Genomic DNA, 23,641 nt, shown 5'->3' with positions numbered 1-23,641 from the left:
CATGGGTCAATTGGCAGCCCTCGCTGGCCCTCAATAATAATAAAAAAAAAAGTAAAGAAAAGAACAAGAAAAAAATAAATAAAAACCAAGAAAATATGAAAAAGTATAAAGATTTATCGAATTATAAAAAAAATGTCCACGTCAACACCAATCGTACTATATAGGACGATTGGCATCTACATGAGCGTTTCTGGGCCAAAATTGATCGGATGGACTCAATTGGCAGAAATACAAAATATTTAGAATTAATATATAATTAAAAGTTTTATGAATGAATTGGCACAAATACGATACGTTTATGACTTTTATCTCTTTGCAGTTTTCCCTTTGAATATGCATCAAAATGGTTGTTGAAGGTTGCCTGAGCTGGTCGAAGGCGCTTTCGAAGCTCGTTCTTACTCTGGTACTTATTTTTCTGAAACAAGACAAATCTGTGATTCTGATTGTAATTTTCCGAGAGAATGGTGTTGCAATTATTGGAGAGAGAGAGAGAGAGAGAGAGAGAGAGAGAGAGAGAGAGAGAGAGAGAGAGTGGTATGATGAGTTTGAAAACTTTGGACTAAATTCATGAGGCATGTCTCTCAGTGACTTGGAGAAGGAACAAGGTTTACTTAGGAAAATCCAAAGCATTTGCTCGTTATCGTGGGATCCTTCAGTGGAAAATCACAAAACATTTGACCAGCAGCATTTCTAGAAGAAGTCTTTCAGGGGGCAAATTTCTTGTTTTGTTTCGTTTGTTTTGATTCGAGGCTACGGGGGTTCGGTGCAATCGGCTAATTCCAAGCCCATCGGATAAAACTTGCCTCTCGTGATTGACATTTCAATGCAAGCTTTTTGTTTTTTGACTTCTTCTTGTGTGGTACCCACCAACTTAATTACTTTATGATTGAACACTTGGAGTAAATTCATGAGCTACATCTCAAGTGACTTTTCTTTTATTGTTTTATCTTTTCAAATTTCATGTTGGACTTTTTTTTTTCGTGTTGGACTTGAATTTGTTGTATTGCATGGCTGGAGAGATCCACCAGTACCGTCACGGCGCATTGGTGTCGATGACACCTCTCCAAACTTTCACATAAATAGCCACTCGGAAAATGTGCCTCTCTTGTCTTTATTTTGATAATATTTTTAAATGGAATCGAGTCAACATCAGTGGACCGCCCTGTCCAAAACACCCGCTGGAGCGTCGGTTTCGAGCTTACGTACACAAAGGGGAAAACTGCCCATCTATTTATTTCGCAAAATAAATACATTTTAAAATAATTAATTATATCGCTTAAAATAATTAGTTAATAATAATATATATTTTTACTATTGATAATAATTTATATTTAAATATTTTCATAGATAAAAAATTTATTTTTCATTCAATTATTTTTGTAAATTAAATATGCGATCATTTTCAGAAAAATATTTTTCGAATCACTTATTTTTTCACAAAATAAACGGACTCTAAGGTATACGCATGGATCTCAAATAATGGGTCGTCTCGGATTACCCGAGAGGTGGAACAATGGTGCAGCAACAGATGAAGAGAAACTCTGGGCAGAAAGCTCAGAAGGCCAGTACCTACATGAACATGATCAAGCGAAAAAAAAAAAACTAACACTACATATTTTTACGATAGATGGAAGATTATTAGAAAGAAAAGAAGAAATAGTTCCTTTTGCAAGTCATAAACTCTTCGAGGTCTACGGGTCCATGACAAACATCATCCCGGGTTGCTGCCAAGTAGGGTGCAAGTGTTGGAGACGAAAGGATGAATACTTCAATGGCAAATACCATTTCGTCGAATGACATCCATTAAAACGTTGCAATCCCTTTTAAAAATCACGTCGTGGATACCAAGGGACTGGACATATTTGCTGGCGAGGACAAGACCCGGTTTCCTTTGTACACATGACTACTAAAAAACTGAAAGCTTTGCATGTGCAATTGATTGTTTCCCGGATCGTGTTCACCCCTTTTTTAATTAGAGTTGACACAACTGGCCAATTACGTTTTTCGAGCAATATGCACCTCATCTTGGCTAGCGCTTAAATTTTGAAACTATTCAATTTGGATTGACTTACTACATCACACGTCAATACCATATTGTGTCACACTTACATGGAATATCTACGATTGTGAAATCATTCAATTTGGATTGGCTGACCATTGTCGCTGCCAACCTCCTTTGAGTCATGCAACACCGCGGCCCGCCAATCCTCCTGTCAATATGTTCGCAGCATTTTGCCTTGAATTTGAGTTGTAGCATTGGATCCAGGGTTTCCGGTCTTAGGCGAAGCCCCGACTAGAGTGGCGTGGCGTGTCCATGCTTGATCGAGAGAGAGAGAGAGAGATCTTAGATTTTGATTTTTCGAGGTCAATTACTGAAAATAAAAATAAAAATGGTACCATGGATAAAGTTCATATGGTGCAGGTATTACCGTCGAGGTTGAACTTGAACGTTGATTACAGTGCATGTTCAATTTTTGACATTTATAAGCGCTGCATGTGCAGCTTGAATGTTTGACCCAGCAATTTGGAAGCTGTGTGTCCGTCTCTTAGAAAGCGACTACCAAGTGTACCAGAACACGACAGAAGAGCCTCATTTTCCCTTCGAACGACCCAAATTTCATTTCCGTTGACGAGAATGGATGTGTATCAGGTACATATGTTAGAGAAAGAAGCATGCGGGACCCGTACGTAGATACAAACCTCCTCCTCTTCTTCTTGTTTCATCTCTAGTTGGTTTCTGTCTTAAAACTCTCCGTCTCTCTCAGCTTTCATCCCCGCCATGGGAGAACTAGCTCATCCTCCTCCTCCTCAGGAACTGCAACTCCACATCGTGGGTAAGTTCGATTCTTGAATTAGCTGAGTTTCCCTCCGGAATTTCATTCACTTCTTTCCCTGCTACTCTTGTGTTTCTTCTTGTTTTCTATGTTGTGTTTTTTTTTTTTTCTTCCTCGTATGCTGAAGATCCAAATGGTTAAATTGTTCATGTGGGGAAGCTAGAATTTTGAACACCATAAGGTCCTACTCCCTGGAGTTTTGATGAATTCTCTAGGGACTTTCAAACTTCTGCTTCTTCCCCTGGACAAGCAACAATACTAAAGTGCCTTTTTTTCAACCTGAAAAGGAATTCCATAGTCTATTTTATCAACCCTGTGAGTTTCCTATACTGTTGGTTCATTTCGTTTTTCTGTGTCTCCGATGCAACAGATCTCCGGCTTTTAGGCGTCGGTCTCAGATAAGTGATCCATTAGCCTCTCTTTCAAAATAAATGGTTACGTGACTGTGCTTAATCCATTGTTCTTAATCTAGTGGGGACTAAAAATTGGACCTACCTTTAGCACCCGCTTGCTTTGGACCAAATGAGTGACGAGTCGCCCCTAGCCGATGGCTTTCGGAGGGAAAAAAACATAGTTGGGTTAGTGGTTCATTAAGAATCTAACATATGTTACAGATTCATCGACGACACTAAATTAATTTAAGTTCACGGTTGATCCATCTTTCTAGGTTTATTAATCTCTTTTGCTTTTGGTTAACTTGAGAAAAAAATGAATGGGACACCACAAGAATTGAACGATGAGCCATATGAGGTAGAAAACTCTCAAGTATGGTTCTAAGGGAAGGAATTGACCCACCTATTCCGATCGGGGAGAACAGGCCATTCGGTAGGGAGATTCTGAAATTGCGGAGGCTTGGTTCAATCAAGCCGCGGAGTATTGGAAAATAGCTATAGCTCACTTGAGTCTTACGCATCCATAAATTTCCTTAGATACTTCATGGGTTGATGGTTATGGGATTAAGGTAAGCTCAATCGTTGTTGAAGTTGAAAGGAAAAAAACTCAATTTGAAGGAGTTGGAATATGCATTTGTTGTCAATTTAATCTTACAATTTGCCTAGTTGCAAGTACGTCAAATTTGAATCTATTCATAATCTTTTGCCCATTATTTTATTCTAAATTGCTTGGAACTGAGATCAACACCATAGTCTTTCATTGATAAACAATATTAAAAATGATAAGTCTTTTTGGAAAAGATATTGCTTTGCATAACAGTTTTTGCCGCAAATTCCACCCATTTTTGGCATGAACAAGGTCATGTCGTGGACGATTCTAATACCAAAAGCCCCTAAATTTGCGGTGGAGCACGTGGCCAAGATCTTTGACGAGAAAGCTCGTAACCATTCATTCAATGAAATGTTTTTGTAGTGTACTGGGGTAGGTCGAGTGCACTTAAGAACACCAACTTCGGTAGATACCATTCTCAATTGGTGATGGGTCACAGGTGTATCCAATCGCAGTACAATTCATAAATTTCAGTACCATCTTTATAGATTCATCATGACATGTATCTGATCGTGGTCGTAATACTTGCGTATTCTGATTTATTGTAACTCGTCATCGAACTTATTTGGACCTCGATTCCATTTTTGTGCCATTTATGTTGTTTCTTTCTTCCTAGTTAAAACCCTTGATTAATTTGCTATCCAACACATGACCAGGTGATCAAGAAGCCAAAGAAGAGAACCCATCCCACCCCACACGCATCATCACCAATAATCAAGCAACAATAACCCCTAAACCCAAGAACTTCCATTGGTGGGCTAGAGTGGCTCTCTACTCATTCCTTCTGCTCTCTAGCCAGGCGGTGGCCACACTCCTTGGGAGGCAATATTACAGTGAAGGAGGCAACAGCAAATGGCTTGCCACAGTTGTCCAGGTTGTGGGCTTCCCAATCCTCTTCCTTCTCTATTTTATCTCCACATCCAAACACCCCAATAACCCTAAGAACCCCCACATCCAAACAGACCCACGAGCTCGATCCCAATCGCAATCGCCCTCCCTCAAAAGCCTTGCCCTTGTGTACATCTCTCTTGGAACAATTCTGGCAGTAAATTGCTACTTATACTCAGTTGGCCTCTTGTACCTACCTGTCTCCACCTACTCCCTTATTTGCTCCTCCCAATTGGCGTTCAATGCCCTCTTCGCCTTCTTCTTAAATGACCAAAAGTTCACGCCCTACATAGTTAACTCCCTAGTGTTGCTCACAATCTCCTCAACCCTTCTTGTGTTCCAATCAAATTCAGAAGACCACAAGGGGGTCTCCACAGGGAAATACGCAGTAGGGTTTTTGTGCACCATCGGGGCATCAGCTGGTTTTTCTCTTAACCTATCCTTGACCCAACTCTTTTTTAAGAGGGTCATAAGAAAGGAGACGCTTACGGCAATTTTGAACGTGCTTGTGTACCAATCTTTAGTGGCCAGTTTGATTATTGTGGTGGGGTTGTTTGTGAGTGGAGAGTGGGAGCACTTGGGAAGAGAGATGGATGAATATAAGCTTGGGAAGGTTAGCTATATGATGAACTTGATCGGGACGGCAATTTGTTGGCAAATGTTTGGAATCGGCGCGATTGGATTGATAGTAGACGCGTCATCTTTGTTCGCGAACTCGATTAGTGTAGTGGGGTTGCCGATTGTGCCCATTTTCGCGGTCGTGTTCTTTGGGGATAGGATGGATGGGATCAAGGTGATATCTATGCTCTTAGCCATTTGGGGGTTCCTTTCTTATGTGTACCAACATTACTTGGACGATGCCAAGTTGAAGGCTCAAAGGAATAGTGTTGGTGGGGATGAGGTAAATGTAAGATCACCACTAAATTCTCCAAAAACTGGTGAATGATTGAAGATGGCGGAATGTTTTAGTTTGTGTTTAGCTAAGTAGTAGAGACAGGTAATTTCTTGCTGTAACCACTTGGTGGAAAAAAAAAAAACAAGGAACAGAGTTTTGTTGCTAATATTTGTGTTTTTTTTTTCGTGTGTTTTGATTACAAGAAAGGGCATCTTGTCTTTAGTGCCCATTTGCAATATCATCAGGAAAGCTATATGTTAATTAACTAATATGATGGTACAAGAAAAATTATAGGTTTTTACTTGGGCTTATAATATTAAATCGGGGACAGAATAGATACTTGATTTGCTTCATAGACAAAAAAAACTAAGAGTTAACTAAAGTCTTGACAGGCTGTCTCCAATCCTCCTGTTTTCTTGTGATACTTAGCAGAAGGTGGAATAATTTTTTAGGCATCTTCACTAAAAGACAAATTGCACATGTCCTCCCAATTGATTGCACAAGGACTTCAGAGATTTTGGGAACTCCGGAAGGGCAATCGTTGTATTGGATGTCCATTCTTGTCTGAACACTCTTTGAAAATTATTGAGGAAAATATTCGCTAAAATTTTTAATTATGCTCACGGTGACATATTTATTCTAAACTTTTTCTTGTTACACCAAAACTTTCAAACTCGTACTCATGTAACATGTTTACTCTCTATCAAAATTCTGTCGATGAGCACCACTAGAAATTTGCCTACACGGATGACGGAAGGCAAACGATATTATCATGGCGCCCACATGACTTAAATGAAATAAAAATAACGTTATTTTGGGTTAAATATCATTTGACAAAGGGTAGATGTGTCGAAAGGGTACGAGTTTGGAGATTTTGATATCACAAAAAGAAAAAAAAAAAAAGCTAGGAATAAATGTGTTACAGTGGGCATAATTTGTGATTTTTGATATTAGAAAAAAAATTCAAGATTCATTGTGTTACTATGGATATAGTTTGGGGTATTTGGTGGCATTTTCCAAAATATTCTGGGCGGGGATGTCAAAACCGTACCATATACCCAAACTGGAACATGAACCGAACGGTCATCAAATGAATATTGTCATTGTTTTGGTTTGGTTTTGGTACATACCCGAATTGAATCGAAACTGTTGAAATAAAGTTGCTTTGCTTACATCATATTCTGGGAAAGAGAAAGACCGCTATGCATAGCAAGGCCAAGGAACGGCAGAAATCACATCCGCTACTTGGCGCCGCCGCCGCTGCCGTGCCAATAGCGATCGCGACCTTTGCACCGCTCACCGCAGTTTGCCATCGATGGCCAGACCCCAACACCTTTGACCCCTATCATCTTGCTCTCCGTAACTCCATTTGCTGCATCTCTACCAAGCTCGATGGGTCCTCCATTCCCACTAGATCTCGGCCTCGCTATCCACCCTCGACGACGATGGAGAAGCCATCGCCTCTAGATCTAGAGGCTTCACTCCTCCATGAGCTGCCAAATCTGGTCTTCGACTTTGTGATCTAAATGTCGAGCTTTGACAGGCGAGTTTGACGAGTTTCGTGTGCTGTAGGTGGTCGACAGAGAGAGGAGGCTTTATCTTGGCAGAGGTGACGGCCAAAGTGGCGCGGCGAAGCTTGACAGTGAGAGATGGTGGCTGTAGGTGATGGGACGGCATCCGACAACAATGGCAGCTTCCGCTAGGTATCTGTGAGGGCTCACCTCGCCGCCCACAATAAAACAAAAAAATTATAAATTTTGTCCACATCAGCGTTTATGTTAGCGATTTTTGGTCAAAATCGATTGTATGAATTATATTGATAAATCTCAAAAGGCTTAAAACTCAATTAATACAATTGAAAAGTTTAATACTGAACTTACTTTTCTCTACTAGAGCAAGTGTCATGTCACCCTTAAGAATTGATATGAAGAAAATTTGGAGTCGATCAACTTCTAAAGAAGCAGATATAGCAGGAAATAGGCGAGGAGCGGACCCCATCCGGACCGATTCTCCTTAAGCGGGGATCGGCCTATGAGAGATGCCTGGATTCACCTGCAAAGGGATAAGGAGTTTCTCTGTGATTCTTCTCAAATGCCTTTCGTAAGTTACTTTTCCTTCATAAGCTTGTTCTATGATCCTCGCTCAGGCATCAAAAATAGGAAAAGTTAACCCGAGCATATGATAATTCATGAATTAGACTGTGTTTGGTTGTCGGGACAATGATCAGATTAAAAGTAGTAACAAACATGGTGGATTTGTTATGTTCTATATTTTGCTAGGTAAAATACCGCACGCTATATCGGTTAATATCATAACTAAACAATACAAGAAAAATTATTTAAAAAATCAAAAAAAGAAAATTCTTGACGAACAAGTTTCCAAAAAGAAAAATCGAGATAAAAGTGATTGCAGTTGTAGTGGTCGCACAGACATAGAAAGATAATAGTTGAAATCCAGGTCTGAATCTCGATCTCAATTGGAAGGGCAACCTCAACAATGGTCGTCGCCGAGCCAGTAGGGTGACCGCCCGCCCGCCATGCGTTGCTTATAGATGACAGACCATGGCAACTGTGGTCTCAAGGACTGTCTCAAGGACCGATGCGGTGGTTGACCGCCCATAAAATCAAAGACATAGACGAGGTCACCTGAGGGTTGAGAGGCTCAAATCTTAGGTGATCACCGCCACGATTTGCCTGAGTTCTGCAACCGTTGTTACAGGTGGCCTAGGGGGTGCGGTCACCACGAGATGCTTTGCTAATGACAGCATGGCTGTTCGCGCCACCTAAGTCTTTTTTTATTTTTTTATTGGGTTAGCATCACTGTTGATTTTTCTGTACTTTGGCTCTTTTTGGTGATCACAAAGCATCTCCCCACTCTTGAAAAGGGCCACTCATCGTCCTTAGATTGGTCCAGTGATCAACCTTGCTAAAGTGCCATTGACACGGTTAAATTGTTGCTCATGCGGACGTCGCCTTAAGGTGACACTTTTCAAAATAAAACGGACGCTTTTTTAATAAGAAGTAAAGGGAAAGGGAAATATTGGATTTTGCGAAAAGTTAAGGATCATTAGTGACGTTAACCCTTTTTGTACTCAGGGTAATGACATAGGCCGTCTCTAAGCTCTTAGTCGATGTTCATTTTCGTCCTCGCACTCCTTTTTTTTTATAAATTTAGTCTCACAACTTCCCCAATTAAATTCTACGTACTTCTTTCTAAAAATTTAAACGTCGTTAGCAGTGTTAACTTGCTGTTAATTTGGACACTGAGGCCTTTACTCTCTCTCTCTCTCTCTCTCTCTCTCTCTCTCTCTCTCTCTCTCTCATACAAAATACAAAATCCAAAACATGTGCACCATCGCCGTCACCGGTTCCTCCCGCCATTGCGTATGCCCACGAGCTCCGACCCAACACCTTGGCCTGCCGTCGTCCTCTGCCCGTCGCTACGGCTGCCCATAACGGCCTCGCTCGATAAGCACCTCGATGAAATAACGCCGCCGTCAAAGAAAATCGGGCGAACATCCCACGCTCGCTCAACCAGGACGAACCGAGCCCCACTAGCAAAACCAAACTCGTCCGCCACTACCATAGGCATCATCGGACCCAGCCCGTGCCGCCACCACACTCATGCGCTGTAACCGAACTCATCCAAGCAACATCACAAACAGGGAAAAACTACCAAAAAATTCCTAAACCTATTGCAAATTATGTCAATTCCATCTTTTTTTTTGGGCCAATTAAATCTTAAACTTTTACATTTTTGCTAATTCAATCCATATTGCCAACTTTAGCCGATCTGTGTTGATGTGGACAATTTTTAACATTTTAATATTTTTTGGAATTATTTTTTTCCTTATTTCTTCTTCTTCTTCCTCCAACCTGTCGCCAATCCGACGTCCAGCCATAGGAGAGAGAGCCGGCGAGGGTGAGACCTCGTTGTGGTTGGGCGACCCGAACTCACCTAGCGACGGCGAGGTCAAGCCTCACCCATCCATGGCAAGAGTTGGCCTCTCTGGCTAGACTTGGCCTTGCCATGGCTTTAGCCTTGCCCAGCCATGGCGAGGGCAAGGTCTTGTCCTCTCCTTTGGCCAATTTCCAGCGGCGAATGGCTGGAGGAAAAAGAAGAAGAAACAATGGGAAAATAAATAAACAATGTTACAAATATTAGAATATTATTAAGAATTGTCATGTCAGCGCCACATCATCATCGGTCGGTATCCACGTTAACGTCGGTTAATTAAAGTTGGTAGGGTGGATTGAAATGGCACAAATGCAGAAGATTCAGGACTCAATTGGCTAGAAAAAAAATTAGAACTAAATTGACACAATTGCAATAAATTCATGATTTTTTTTTTTTGTGGTCATTGTCCTCCACAAACAGACAAACTCCAATTTTGAGGTTGGGCCCCCAAAATATGTGCCAGCGACCTTGGAAGCACATTACAGACAAACCTTATCTGCTGCAGAACGGGTGGAGATTCTCCAGAAACAATCTCAAATAGCAGGTGGAAGAAGTTGTTGGATGGATTGTATAGTTTTTCTCGTCACCTCGTTCAATAGCTTATTTTAATACACAAATCCACCAAATTTTCTGAAAAATTCCTCGTTATCTACTTACTCTTGGATTATTAAAAATGAGGTGTTTAGACAGTTTCAAGATTTAACTGGAGAAGTTAGTCCTTTAGTTTGGTTGAATTATTGTAGTTCTTCTTCTTCTTTTTCTAGCTTATGACGTTGTACTGTTCACCTAAAGATTCTTGATAGTATATTTAACTATTAAACAATGTCTTCATCTAACAGCTTTAAATTTTTAGAACAGTCGGCAGTGGTTCTACCAAATCTCACATGACATCGTAGCAGGAGGTCTTTCCACATTTAATACTATGTGAAAAGACCAGAAGCTTAAGCTTTTCACACCTTTCTTTTTTGGTCGAAAGCTTTTCACACTTGAGTTGCAGGAACTTATGTCCACTTTCATTCGACAATAAAAATTTTCCCGAGGTTATATTGGTGATGTTTGAAAATGAAAATGGTCATTTTTCGAAAAATATTTTTTACTCTCCGAAAGGATTATTGTTTTTCTGTAGGTTCTCCACAAGTGGGGGAGACGGAAACTTTATGGGAAATCATGTAAATGCTTGCATTTTGTGAAAGTAGGAGTAATTTACTAATAGACGTCGTTAAGCAATCTAAATATGCAAAGTGAAGTGTGGCTTATAATTATAGCTTTGTGATTTTCAGCCGAGCCTTCTTAAAAGCTCAACTTAGCCTCGACTGTTTCTCTAAACAGGCCTGTATTCATCTTAACATGTTTTATAAAATGGAGTCAACATAAGAATGTCACACGTCGATAACATCTACAAGAGTGTCGGCATTTCGAGCATACGTAAATCACAAAAAAAAAAAAAATTACATTGATATTACGTAGACTATAATTACGTAATGACATTCTTGTTAATCTCAACTAACAAGACAACTATCAAAACATTTCATCTTTTGGGGTCTCTTTTCCTTTGTCTGAGCACGACTTTAGGAAGGTCACTCTACTTTTACCCGAGAATCTCCTAAACTACACAGACTATAAACGGGTCATATTGAATTAGTTCAAGGCTCGGACAACATCGCACCAATAGATGAAGGGAACCTAGGTAGGCAAAGTGTCAAAAAAATAGTAAATTTATTATATTTGTGCCAATTTAATCATAAACATTTTGACCTAGAGTCAATTCAGATTTCTTTTTCTCTCTTTTTTTCCTCTACTTTCCTGGTGGTCGGCGAGGGAGTTATATCGGCCTTGTCGGGGCAAGAGCGAACGCCAATGAGGCCACCCTCTCCCGATCTGGCGAGGCCATGTGTCTCTTGGGAAAGGGTTGGCCTCGCCTTGGCCTTGGTGATCGGCAAGGCCGACCCTCGTTTGAGTGAGGGCGACCTTGTTCGGGCGTCGCCTGGGCCCAAGGCAGCGTTTCGTGCCTGGGCAAGGGCTACCTTGCCCAATGTCACATGGGCCAAGGCGGCATCGTGTAGTGTCGCCAAGGCCAAGGTGAGGCCCGACGAGGTCACCATCGCCCGGGCGATGCCTGGCCTCGCTGACGTTCACCCTTGCCCCGATGAGGCCGACCATCTCTTGTGGCGATGAGAGCCAGCCTTGCTCGAGCAAGGCCAGCCCTTGCTGATCACGGAGAAAGAGGAGAAAAGAAAGAAAGAGGACATAAATGAAAAGAAAGGAAAAATGAAATAAAAAAATAAAAAAAAATTCAATATTTATTAAAATATTAACGGACACTATCCACTTTAGTTCCAACTGTGCCACGTAGGTTGACCAGCGTCCACATCAGTAATACCTGACCAAAATTTGCTACAAAGACTAAATTTGCTCTAAATCAAAATGTTTAGAACTAAATTAACATCATTAAAAGATTTAGGACTAAATCGGCACAAAAACAACAGGTTTAGAACTTTTCTGACACTTTTCCCACCCGAGGTAAGAAGCTAAGATTGATCTATGATGTTTAAGATACTGGACGATTTACTGAACTTCTTAACGGGACTGAATATCATCCACTTGCTTAATGTCAACCTTTGGTCCATTACATTATTTAACATATCAAACTTTGCAGGCCCGGTTTCTTATATGCACGTTATCTAACACATTAATTTTCTTTTTTAATGATTAATATTTTGACGAAAATGGATATTTATCAGGTATATATATGTTAGAGAGAGTAGCACTCGGAACACGTACATACATAGAAACCTCCTCTTCTTTCGTCTCGTGTTTGCTTCTGTCTTCACACTCGCCCAGCTTTCATAGTACTCTATCACTCTCTTCTGGGTTCTCTCTCATTCCCGACATGGGAGAACTAGCTCATCATCATCCTCAGGAACTGCAACTCGACATACCGGGTAAGTCTGATTCCCGAAGAACTTACCGATATCAGAATAATTTGATTCCTGCAATGGAATTTATCCATCGATCATTACATGAAAAATGATAATTCGAACCGTGGAAGAATAGTCGCCATGCATATATTCATCTCTCTCCCTGCTACTCTGTGTTCGTTTGTTTTGCTTGAAGATCCAGATGGTTAAATGCTTCATGTGAACAAGCTAAAACTTCTAACATCGTGATCACCTACTCCTGGACTTTTGATGAAATTCTGGGACTTTTAGCTTCTGCTTCCTCACCAGGACAAGCAAAAACTACAAAAGCACCTTTCTTGACCTATAAAACTTTTTCGCCATCCTTTCGGTGCAACAGATCTGAAGTTGTTAGGCGTCGATCTTCGGTAGGTGGTCCAATGAATCGCCTTTCTTTTAATTCTTATCTTGGTATTTATGCCCACTTTCTTACCAATAGTTGGTATTTTATATGAACTTCTGAGCAAATGTTCCTCACCAAACTCAACGTCTATATCAGTTCAAGAAAATTAAGCATGATGCGCTGTGCTTTATCCAGTGATGACTTAAAATTGGACCTACCTTGAGCATCCATTTTGCTTTTGGCCAAACGGGTGATGAGGTGCCCTCAACTGTAAACTTTGATAGGGAAAAAGCATAGGTGGTTTAGTGGTTAATTAAGGATCTAACTTACTCTTTTTAGGCCATGGTACAATTCGATTTTCGACAATACTAATTAAGGATCTTCGTGGGTTTAGAATTGAGTCTTATGCATTCGTGATTTCCATTAGATATCTCATGGACTAAGGGGGGCTATATGGTTGTTAAAGCAAAAAACTACACCCAATTAAAAGAGTTAGAATCATGCGTGATTGACAATTTTAAAATTACAGTATGTCTAATTGAAAGTATGTCAAAATGAGTTGGTACTTAATCAATTGCCCATTATATGAGTCTAAATGGTTGGAACTGAGATTAACATCATAGAAAGAAAGTTTCGATGCGTCAACATACATGACTTCGACAAGGAAAAGAGATATGGAAAGTGTGAAGCTTCCCATAGCATTTGAGTGGAAAGCTGAAAGCTTGGACATTGGACAACATTGTAGGAAACATCATGGCTAATAGCTCCATCGCATTCATCGATTAAAAAAAATTCCCCCAGAAAAAACGAGGTCCGGCCTCTTGATCCTCCACATCGATCAATATTCAGTGTGATAAATAACCTTTATACGGTTAGCTCTGTCAACTGATTAGAAAGTACCGTGGGAAAGTATGTTCCTTTGCATCATCACTTTTTGCAGCAAATTCCACCCCATTTTGCATGACCAAGGTACGTAGACGGTTCTTATACCAAGCCCCTCATTTTTTGGTCGAGTACACGTACTTTTTGCTTTGTTTGACACCAATCCAATGCTTTTGGTAGATATTTATGAATGGCCTTTGACCAGAAAGGACGTAATCATTCATCAATAATGGCCACGAAAAGTCTTTGTGGGGAGTTAGGTCAAGTGCACCCTAAATCAACTAGGGGAGGCACCATTGTGAATTGGAGATGAACTTGCTTGGGTCCCACGTGTGATTCTATATACTCGTATCTTTCTCTTTTTATTAATCGAAACCTTTAATTAAATTGCTATCCAACTTTTGAGCAGGTGATCAAGAAACCAAAGAAGAGAACTCATCCCACCCCACAAGCACTATCACCAATAATCAAGCAACACTAACCCCTACAACCAAGAACTCATGGTGGTGGCTAAGAGTGGCTCTCTACTCACTCCTTGTGCTATCTAGCCAATCAGCAGCCACACTCCTTGGAAGGCTCTACTACAACAAAGGAGGCAACAGCAAGTGGCTGGCCACACTTATCCAGCTTGTGGGCTTCCCAATCCTCCTCCTTCTCTACTTTATCCCCACATCCAAACACCCCAATAACACTAATTACCCTCACATCCAAACAGACCCAGAAGCTCAATCTCAATCCCAATCACCCTCTCTCAGGACCCTTGCCCTTGTGTATCTTTCTCTAGGCACAATTGTGGCCCTAAATTGCTATTTTTACTCAATTGGCCTCATGTACCTCCCTGTCTCTACCTACTCCCTCATTTGCTCCTCCCAATTGGCCTTCAATGCCCTCTTCTCTTTTTTCCTAAATGCCCAAAAGTTCACCCCCTACATCACCAATTCCTTAGTCCTCCTCACAATCGCCTCAACCCTCCTTGTGTTCCAATCAAACTCAGAAGACCCCAAGGGGATATCCAAAGGGAAATATGCAATAGGGTTTGTGTGCACCATTGGGGCATCGGCTGGTTATGGGCTTGTCCTATCCTTAACCCAACTTTGCTTCAGGAGGGTCATAAGGAAGGAGACGTTTAGGGCAGTTTTGGATATGATTGTGTATCAATCTTTAGTGTCTAGTGTGATAATTATGGTGGGATTTTTTGTGAGTGGTGAGTGGGAGCATTTGGGGAGGGAGATGGATCGTTATGAGCTTGGGAAGGCGAGCTATGTGATGAATTTGGTCGGGACAGCAATTGCTTGGCAAGCGTTCATGATCGGCGCGGTCGGGTTGATATTCGACGTGTCGTCTTTGTTTTCGAACTCAATTAGTGCAGTGGGGTTGCCAATTGTGCCCATTCTAGCGGTCGTGTTCTTTGGGGAGAGGATGGATGGCATCAAGGTGATTGCCATGATCTTGGCCGTTTGGGGCTTCGTTTCTTATGTGTACCAACATTATTTGGACGATGCCAAGTTGAAGGCTCAAAGGAAGAGTGTCGGTGGGGATGAGGCTAGCGTGAGATCGCCTCTAAATACGCCAATTGCAAGAATTGGAGGATGATTAAAAATGGTGGGGTGTTTTAGTTTGTGTTCAGCCAAGTTCAATCAGAGAGTGGTTTCTTTCTGCAACCACTCAGAGGAAAAGAACAACGAACGGAATAAGAAGATTGAAAATGTTGCTAATATTTAATTTCTTCGCTGTTTTTATTACAAGAAAGGTGATTTTGCCTTTAGTACCAATTTTGCAATCTCATTATGAAAGTTGGGTACTTATATGTTTTGACTAATAATGCAAATTAATTATATATACTGGGCTTATAATGTTATACATGGGCCAAAAGAGATACTTAAATTACTTCATACAAAAAATAAAAGAAGAGTTGACTAGGTCTTGTCAAGTTGTCTTCATTGACCAATTGTCATCCCATCGACGAACAGTCTCTCTAAACTAATATATCTATTTGAGTATGCAATTGAAATGTTGTCCACATACGCAAGTTCTTATAAATATTTCATCTGCAGATGGATATTAACAGCATGAAATCTGCACTAGTGGAGAGCTTCCTTAGTTTGCAAGTAGAGAACAGCATACTGGGCCAAAGTGTCAAGAGTTCGAAAGGTTTTTGGATGTTGGAAAAAAAAAAAAAATACATGGGACGTGGGGACGTCAAGGTGGCCGGATGGATCAAATAGAAGCAGAACAATTTGGACGACATGAGTACATCAATATGCTTGGATGGACCTAAATGCAGCATGTGAACAGATTGGAATTTGGTGACGTTGTCAAGTCTGGATGAACCCCATTGTAGAGGAAGTTCGCAGTGCAGACATAATGGATAAATACTTCACTGTGTTTCGATTTGATTCCAATTTATATTGGTCCTTTGGCCAAAATTTAGGCTTTGGATTCCACAAAGAAACGATCTTGAGAAGTCTCCATGAGCTGTATGAAAATGTTGAACATTTTCATACAGTTCATGAACTGAATTGAACATGTATAACATAATCAAGGATCATATTAAATAAATTAAAAGTTCATGGACGACATTAGACTTAGGCTAAAGTTCGTGGACTACATTCAACAAATTTAAAGCTCATGGACCACATTACATATTGGGTTCACGGTCCATATGTGTCATTTACCCTTTAAAAAGAAAAAAGAACGTCTTCCCTCTCGTGAGTCTCTAGTCGGCACCAACGGAACGTAACAAAGGAAGGAAAGCGAGAGGAAAATCAAATAGTTTGCAAAACGTAGGAAATCACAGACCTGTCGATCATGGCATTAGGAATATCGTCCGCCGATTCCGGTGAAGGATTATAACTAAGTGCCCGTCTCTTTCACAGACAAAGTGCCTCATTTTTCTAATTCATGTCTCCTCAAGGCTATATCAGCAAAGATATTGATGTTCTTCCGATAATGGATGGGAAGATTCTGATGTTCCTGTTGAAAAAAGAAAAGAAAAAAGAACATATCTTTTTGGAAAATTTTCAAATAAAGGCCGGAAATGCCTTCATTTTTTCAAATAATGGCATGAAATGGATATTATTTCAAATAAGAGTGTGAAGTGCTCTTATTATTTCAAACAAAAGCTTGAAATAGATATTATTTTAAATAAAGTGGCCATATTTTCTCAATAAAGTGCCTCTCACTAGTTGGTTAGAGACATTTTCGTCATTTAAATGTTTCCATTTTTTTATCTTTTATCTTTTTTTTCCCTTTTATCTGTTTTTTAACAATTAAAAAGACAAAAAAAAAAAAAAAAACATGCCGCACCACCGTCGGTGGGGTGGCGACGATGGCCGTCGAGGTCATCGACACCTCGGTTAGGGCTAGTCCGGCCCTCACCTCTAATTAGTAGTGTCACTAGCCCTTGCCGAGGCGCAAGCAACCTCAACGGTATCGCCACTACCCCACAGGCGGTAAGGCGGCCCCGTATTTTTTATTTTTATTTTAACTTTTTGTTTCTTTTTTGTATTTATTAATTTAATTTGACTAAAAACTAAGTTAAAATTGTATTTTGATGAAAATTCTTTTGACCGGCCAAAATATTTAGCCGGTCGGCCGATCGGCGAGTTCAAACCCTTATTTGAAACAGTCATGACCGCTTCAAACCCTTATTTGGAACAATAAAGGTATTTCATGTTTTTATTTGAAACAAGAATCACTTCAGGCCCTTATTTGAGAAAATGAAGACACTTCAGGCCTTTATTTGAAATTTTTCCTATCTTTTTTTGTACTAATAATTTTTGAAAGAGTTAGTTAAAAGAAACCGTTGATAAAAAAAAAAAAGTTACGATCGCATCGATTACTCATTGGTAACTTAAAATACTTTTATGAAATAATCACTTTTATTGATGGTTCAAGTTTTACTCATATTTTATTAACTTTTATCGGGAAAAGTACACTAGAAGTGCCATAACTTGTGTACGGCGTTCACTTGAGTATCATAACTTTCAAAACGTTCACTTAAGTGTCATAACTTTCAAAAATCGTTCACTTGAGTGTTACATCGGAGCAAAATCGTTCACTTGAGTGCTGCAGGAACTTTTTCGGCGTGCCACATCAGTTTTCCGACGTGCTATAGTAATTTTTTCGACATGCCGCGTCGGCTTTCCGGCTGCCGCGTCGGGTTTTCTGGCCGCCACGTCAACATGGCACTCAAGTGAACGATTTTTGAAAGTTATGGCACTTAAGTGAACGTTTTGAAAGTTATGGCACTCAAGTGAACGCCGTATAAAAGTTATGGCACTTCTAGTGTACTTTTCCCACTTTTATCTCTCTCTCTGTTATCATCGTCTCAAATATATCAACATATATGAATTAACTAATCTTTATTTCAATGACTTATCAGATTTTTTGAATTAAATTATCAATTAATTTTGGGCTACCAACTCTAACTTGAGTTGTTCAATTATGTTTATTGGGTTTCTGAATTTATCATCTTGCGTTTTCATTTACTGATCTCTTACGAAAGTCTCAAATTTATTAACTCTTATCTAAATTCACTGATCTCTACTTTTGTAATTTATTGGTTTTCCGCTCATTTCTTTATTGACAGCTTTTGGTTTATCAAGTTTGATTTGATTAGCTTATCGATGTTTTTTTTTTTTTGGCAAATACCATGAAAAATCTCAAATTATGTCGATTGTGGCATAAATACCCAACTATTTTTTGTCACAAGAAAACCCAAACTTATGCATATGTGACATATATACCCTCTATTATAGCTCCATCTATGGTATATTTGTCACATTGATATAAGATTGGAAAATTTTATGACACAAAAAAATTGCAATATTTTTTTAAACAACTTACCAAATATTCTATGGAGTTACTAGTTTTTGTTTTTAATGCTTACTAAACCGTTAAATTTGCCAGTTTATTTTAGAAACTATCAACCTTAATTGGAGTGGTTACTAGCATTTGCCCAATTAAGTTACCAATAAGCTTTGCATTACCAATTACAATTTGAGTCGATTAACAATGTTTATTTGGTTTCCTAACTTACCAACTTCTCATACTATTTTTTTTTTATCTTTTACAAATATTATTTGCGTTTCTTACCAACTCATTAAATGTGCCAACCATAATATGAATTTAGTAACCTTTATTTGAGTGAGTTATCACTTTTTTCAATTAAGTTATTATCATTTGACTTACTTATTATCAATATTTTTTTAAGGCTTGCCAACTTTTCTATTGACTTATCTCTATCATTTTTCTTAATTATCAACCTTTTATTGAATGAACTCTTTTTTAGAGATTACTAAACTCAATCAGAATTGTTATCAAATATTCTCCGATTAAGTTGTCAGCTAGTTTTGCATTGCCAACTCCTATTTGACATAACTTTCAATTATTTACTAATGGGCAATATTACCAAAAACTACAAACCAATATACCAGGGTTACACTTACTCCACACTAATGTTTATATCAAAAAACTCCTAAACTAGTACACATATATCACATTTATTCCAAACTAATTTGTATGTCACGAGCAATCCCTAACTAATACACTCATGCTACATTTACCCTAAATTGGTGTACTTGAGCCACATTTACCCTAAAAAGATCCCATAGGTCACCACTTTGGGGACAATTGCGGCAGAGATCTACCAAAAAGTTGGCACAAGTGTGTCAGTTTGGAAATTTTTGTGACACAAAAATTAGTTTGGGGTAAATGTGATATGAGTATATCAGTTTGGCGTTAGGTGGTATTATTTCTTTTTTTAAATCCTAAATTTTCTTATCATTGTGAAAACAAAAAGCTAGTCTAACTACTTACCAACTTTTATTTGCATTTCTTACAGCTACCTAAATTTTCCTTTTTTTTCAACTTGTAAAACTCTTTTAAGAAATTATTAACCTTCATTTTAGTGATGACAAACCTTTTTTCCGATCAATTTATCGACTAGTTTTGCGATACTAACTCTTATTGAATTAGTTTCCAACTTGGTTTTTTGTTTTTAAATTACTAACTTCTCTTACCATGACACAAAAAAAAAAAAAAAAGCTTATCTTATCTTTTATCAACTTTTATTTACCTTTATTGGCAGCACTGTAAATTTACCGACTTTCTACATGAAATTAACAACCTTTTTCTTTCAAATTTAGCAACTTTTCTCCTATTAAGTTAACAATTAGACTTGAATTTTCAACTCTCATTTTAGTTTCTTATCATCATCTATTTGGATATTGATTTTCATATGGAGTTTCCACTTTTGTTTGTTTCATATACAATCCCTTTTTATGATTGGATTATCAACTAACTTTTGGTAGTACTTCATAACTAAGTTAGTTGCCAACATCTATTTGGAAAAGACCTATTTCTTTTATCTCTAACAAAAAAACCTCTATTATTATTACTAACTTTTATTTAACTTTTTACCAACACCTTAATTTCACTCACTATTACAAGAAATCTAGACTTCATTTTTTAACTTATCAACTTTATTCTCAATTAAGCAACCCAATAAAAAGCATAGTAAATTTAAAAAATCTAAATACATTATGTTAATCGGCTCAAATGAGAGTTGAGATAACCTGAGTTTTACTGATTCCTTAATAGGAGAAAAGTGGATAAATCTCTTAAATTAAAGTAGTAAGTTCATGTAAGAGGTGGCACATATAAGACGTTAGTAGAAAAGCTAGATAAAAGTAAGTGAACGACAGGAATAGTTGGTAATTAAAAAATAAATAAACTTAACAGTAAGTCAAATGAGAGTTGGTAACCTAAAACTAGTTGGTATCTTAATAAAGAAAAAAAAAAACTTGATAAGTTACCCTAGTTAAGGTTGGTAATTATTTTTTTAAAGTTTCAAAATAAAAGGCGTCGTTAAGAAATGCAAATAAAATTTTGTAAATGACAAGGATGGAAATCAAATAAAAAAGAAAATAAACGTTGGTAACTCAATAAGAGTTTGTAAGCCGATTCTAGTGACAAATTAATGAGAGAAAAATTGATAAATCATGCTAATTTAGGGTGGTCAACCCTGAATTTAATAGAAAGGTTTGTTCACCCAAGGCAAATAAAAATTGTAACTCAATAAAAAAAGTTGATAAGTTAAAAAAAAAGTGAGAGTCAGTAAGTAACTCAGATAAGAGTTGAAATTCCAAAATTAATTTGTAATTAAACATGACAAAAGTTCTTAAATTACTCCAATTTAGCTTGGAAATTTTATATAAAAGTTAGTAAATTCGAAGTGTTAGGAAATTATGCAAATAGAACTTTGTAAAGAAGTATAAAATTGCTGATCAACAAGGAATAAGAAAAGTTGGTAGTTTCATTTAAGTATAGGTAAGATACCAACAAGGGAAAAATCGACCAAAAAGTCTTAAACCTATTGCATGGCGGCCAATTCAGTCTTAAACTTTTCAATTTGTCAATTTATTCCTCACTATTTTGACAACTTGCCAATTTAGTCTTAAACCTTGTGATCATTTGCCAATTTAGTCCTAAACCTTCTAACGATTTGCTACTTTAGTTCTTCCGGTCAATTTTAGCTAGAAATGGTTAATGTGGCAGTCTAATCAGCGTCAACATTCCTATGTGGCACAGCCGTTATTGACTTAGATAATTTCATTTATATTTTTTTAATTATTCTCATTTGTTATATTTTTATATTTTATTTTTCCTTTTCATCGTCTTTTTTGTTTCTTTTCTTTCCCCCTTCCTCTAGCCGATCGTTAGGCATTAGTGATGTCCGGCAATCGACCGCAGGCAACGGCCGGCGAGGCCGACCTCACTAACCTCTGGCTAGGCTTGTCCTCGCCATGGCGAGGGTCAAGCCTCACCAAGGCGAGGAGAGGTTGACCTCACCAATGCTCACCTCTGCCCGATCGCTGGCCATTGTTGAGGCCTGGCGACCTGGTTGAGGAAGAAGAAAAGAAAGAAAAGAAAAAGGAAAAGTAAAAAAAATACCTATAATAATTCAAGAAAATAATATATATATATAAAGAGTAACCACGTAAGCGGCGGCCATGTCATGTAGGATGGTAGCGCTGACTACACCACCACTTTAACGATTTCTAATCAAAATTGGCTGGAATGACTAAATTGGCAAATCATCAAAGATTTGGGACTAAATTGACACAATTAAAAGGTTTAGGATTAAATTAGCAAGTTGTCAAAAGGTTTACTGAAAAGTGTAAGACTGAATTGGCCACTGTACAATAGGTTTATGATTTTTTGGATAATTTTCTCGATTGGCAAGTTATAAGGGATAACTACCAAGACTTATTGAGATTTACCCAAACGAAAGAGAAAAATCCGTAGTTTTTGGTACAAGGCAAAAGAATTCCGTTAATGGAAACTATATACTTGATTTAAAAAGAATGACCATTTTGGGCAAACAAAATATCCACTAGAAAATGATGATACCCTCTTCAAGAAAAGAATTTTCAAGGCCTTTTTTATCACCGTCGATCGGCCACCATTACTTCCGCCGCCAAGACCGGCCAAGCCGCACTAGACATAGTGGTCAAAACCACCATCCGATTGAGGATAAATCCCATTATTATGGTGTGTCATAGCTATTGTAAGTAATAATGTCAATCATTCTAAAATATTTTCTAAAAATATGATTCATGAACATGCTATCGACACGGATCGGTTGTTCCGCGTCCCCATCCGTACAAAAATATGATGCAAAGGATCAAAAGACTTGTGTCCACGTGTCCTCCCACACTTGTATAACCTTGAAGTGGAGTTTGTTGGTGTCATCATGGTGAGTGAATGATGCAAGAGGGAAGAAATAATTGGGTTTGTGAGAGTGGTGTCGGAGCGATTTGTGCTAGGAGTTCTATGATAGAAAGAATACATCCCTTAAGAGCTTTGAAAATGGGGTTGGCCTTCCGTGTACAAACTAGTCGGGAGCTAATGCCGCTCTCCCGATTAAGCCATGGTAGGTCGAAACCAGTTGTGGTGCCTAAAGTAATCTGTTCTTGCTCGATATAATGGATGTCTAAGCTAAGCTGGGTGTGGTATGATCCGATACGGGAAAATTACTTGCCTAAGTGCTTTAAGGGACAACAAGAGAAACAAGGCGGGCTTGGCGTGAATGACTTGCCGTGCATCGCACAAGCTATTCCATGGCCAGGAAAGTGTAGAGCAAGGATCCCTCTAGTAGGTGCGTGAGTCGGAGAAAATATGTGGACCACCCGGTCCTACGAGTTCGGAGAGTGAATTGCCGAAGCAAAAGTGGCTCGAACAAAGTGCGGCTCTCGACTTGCTTCTAGGATGCCAATGGAGGCACAACACTAAACCGATTCATCACTAAAATGGGATAATGTTCCTTCATCAATTTGATGAATCTTAAGGTGCATCATCTACCATGTTTTCAATAGGGAAAAACCTCAATTGGTCAGCTAATACAATGAAGTGCTTAGTAAGGAAAAGAGGGGAAAAGTACACTAGAAGTGTCATAACTTGTGTACGGTGTTCACTTGAGTACCATAACTTTCAAAATGTTCATTTAAGTGCCATAACTTTCAAAATCGTTCACTTGAGTACTACGTCGGAGCAAAATCGTTCACTTGAGTGCTACAAGAACTTTTCCGTGCGTGCCATATCGCCTTTCCGACATAGGGGTGTGCATGGTCCGGGCCGGTCCGGTTCTCGTATGGAACCGGGGACTCGACCAGTAGTCTCGGTCCCCAAATTTTTGGGACCAGGACCGGACCGGGCCGGGACTGGCGGTCCGATCCGGTCCCGGTCCCGCCCTAGTGGGACCGTTAAAATCTAACCCTTGAAATACAATATGCTTCGATTGCATGTTAAATTACAATCTATACCCCCGATTGAATAAAAAAACACGCTGGTCCAGTTTACTCACCTTCATAATGAAGGT

The 23,641-nt window shown here is 38.9% G+C and overlaps 2 protein-coding genes across 2 annotated transcripts; both read left to right on the top strand.

Moving 5' to 3' along the window:
* Positions 1 to 2,678: 2,678 nt before the first annotated feature.
* LOC115753022 (purine permease 21-like) lies at positions 2,679 to 5,748 on the top strand. Its single transcript, XM_030691492.2, has 2 exons — positions 2,679 to 2,834; positions 4,493 to 5,748. The coding sequence occupies exons 1-2, from the start codon at positions 2,780 to 2,782 to the stop codon at positions 5,668 to 5,670; spliced, it is 1,233 nt and encodes a 410-aa protein (XP_030547352.2). The 5' UTR covers positions 2,679 to 2,779; the 3' UTR covers positions 5,671 to 5,748.
* A 6,718-nt stretch (positions 5,749 to 12,466) lies between these two features.
* On the top strand, positions 12,467 to 15,351 carry LOC115731325 (purine permease 21-like). The gene is made up of 2 exons (XM_030661981.2): positions 12,467 to 12,518; positions 14,168 to 15,351. Exons 1-2 carry the CDS (start codon positions 12,467 to 12,469, stop codon positions 15,349 to 15,351), a joined length of 1,236 nt encoding a protein of 411 aa, XP_030517841.1.
* The last annotated feature ends 8,290 nt before the right edge of the window (positions 15,352 to 23,641 follow it).

Source organism: Rhodamnia argentea, chromosome 9 (assembly GCF_020921035.1).
Source record: "Rhodamnia argentea isolate NSW1041297 chromosome 9, ASM2092103v1, whole genome shotgun sequence".
NCBI lineage: Eukaryota > Viridiplantae > Streptophyta > Magnoliopsida > Myrtales > Myrtaceae > Rhodamnia > Rhodamnia argentea.
The sequence above is the reverse complement of the archived record's forward strand: the minus strand, read 5'-3'. Positions and strand labels throughout refer to the sequence as shown.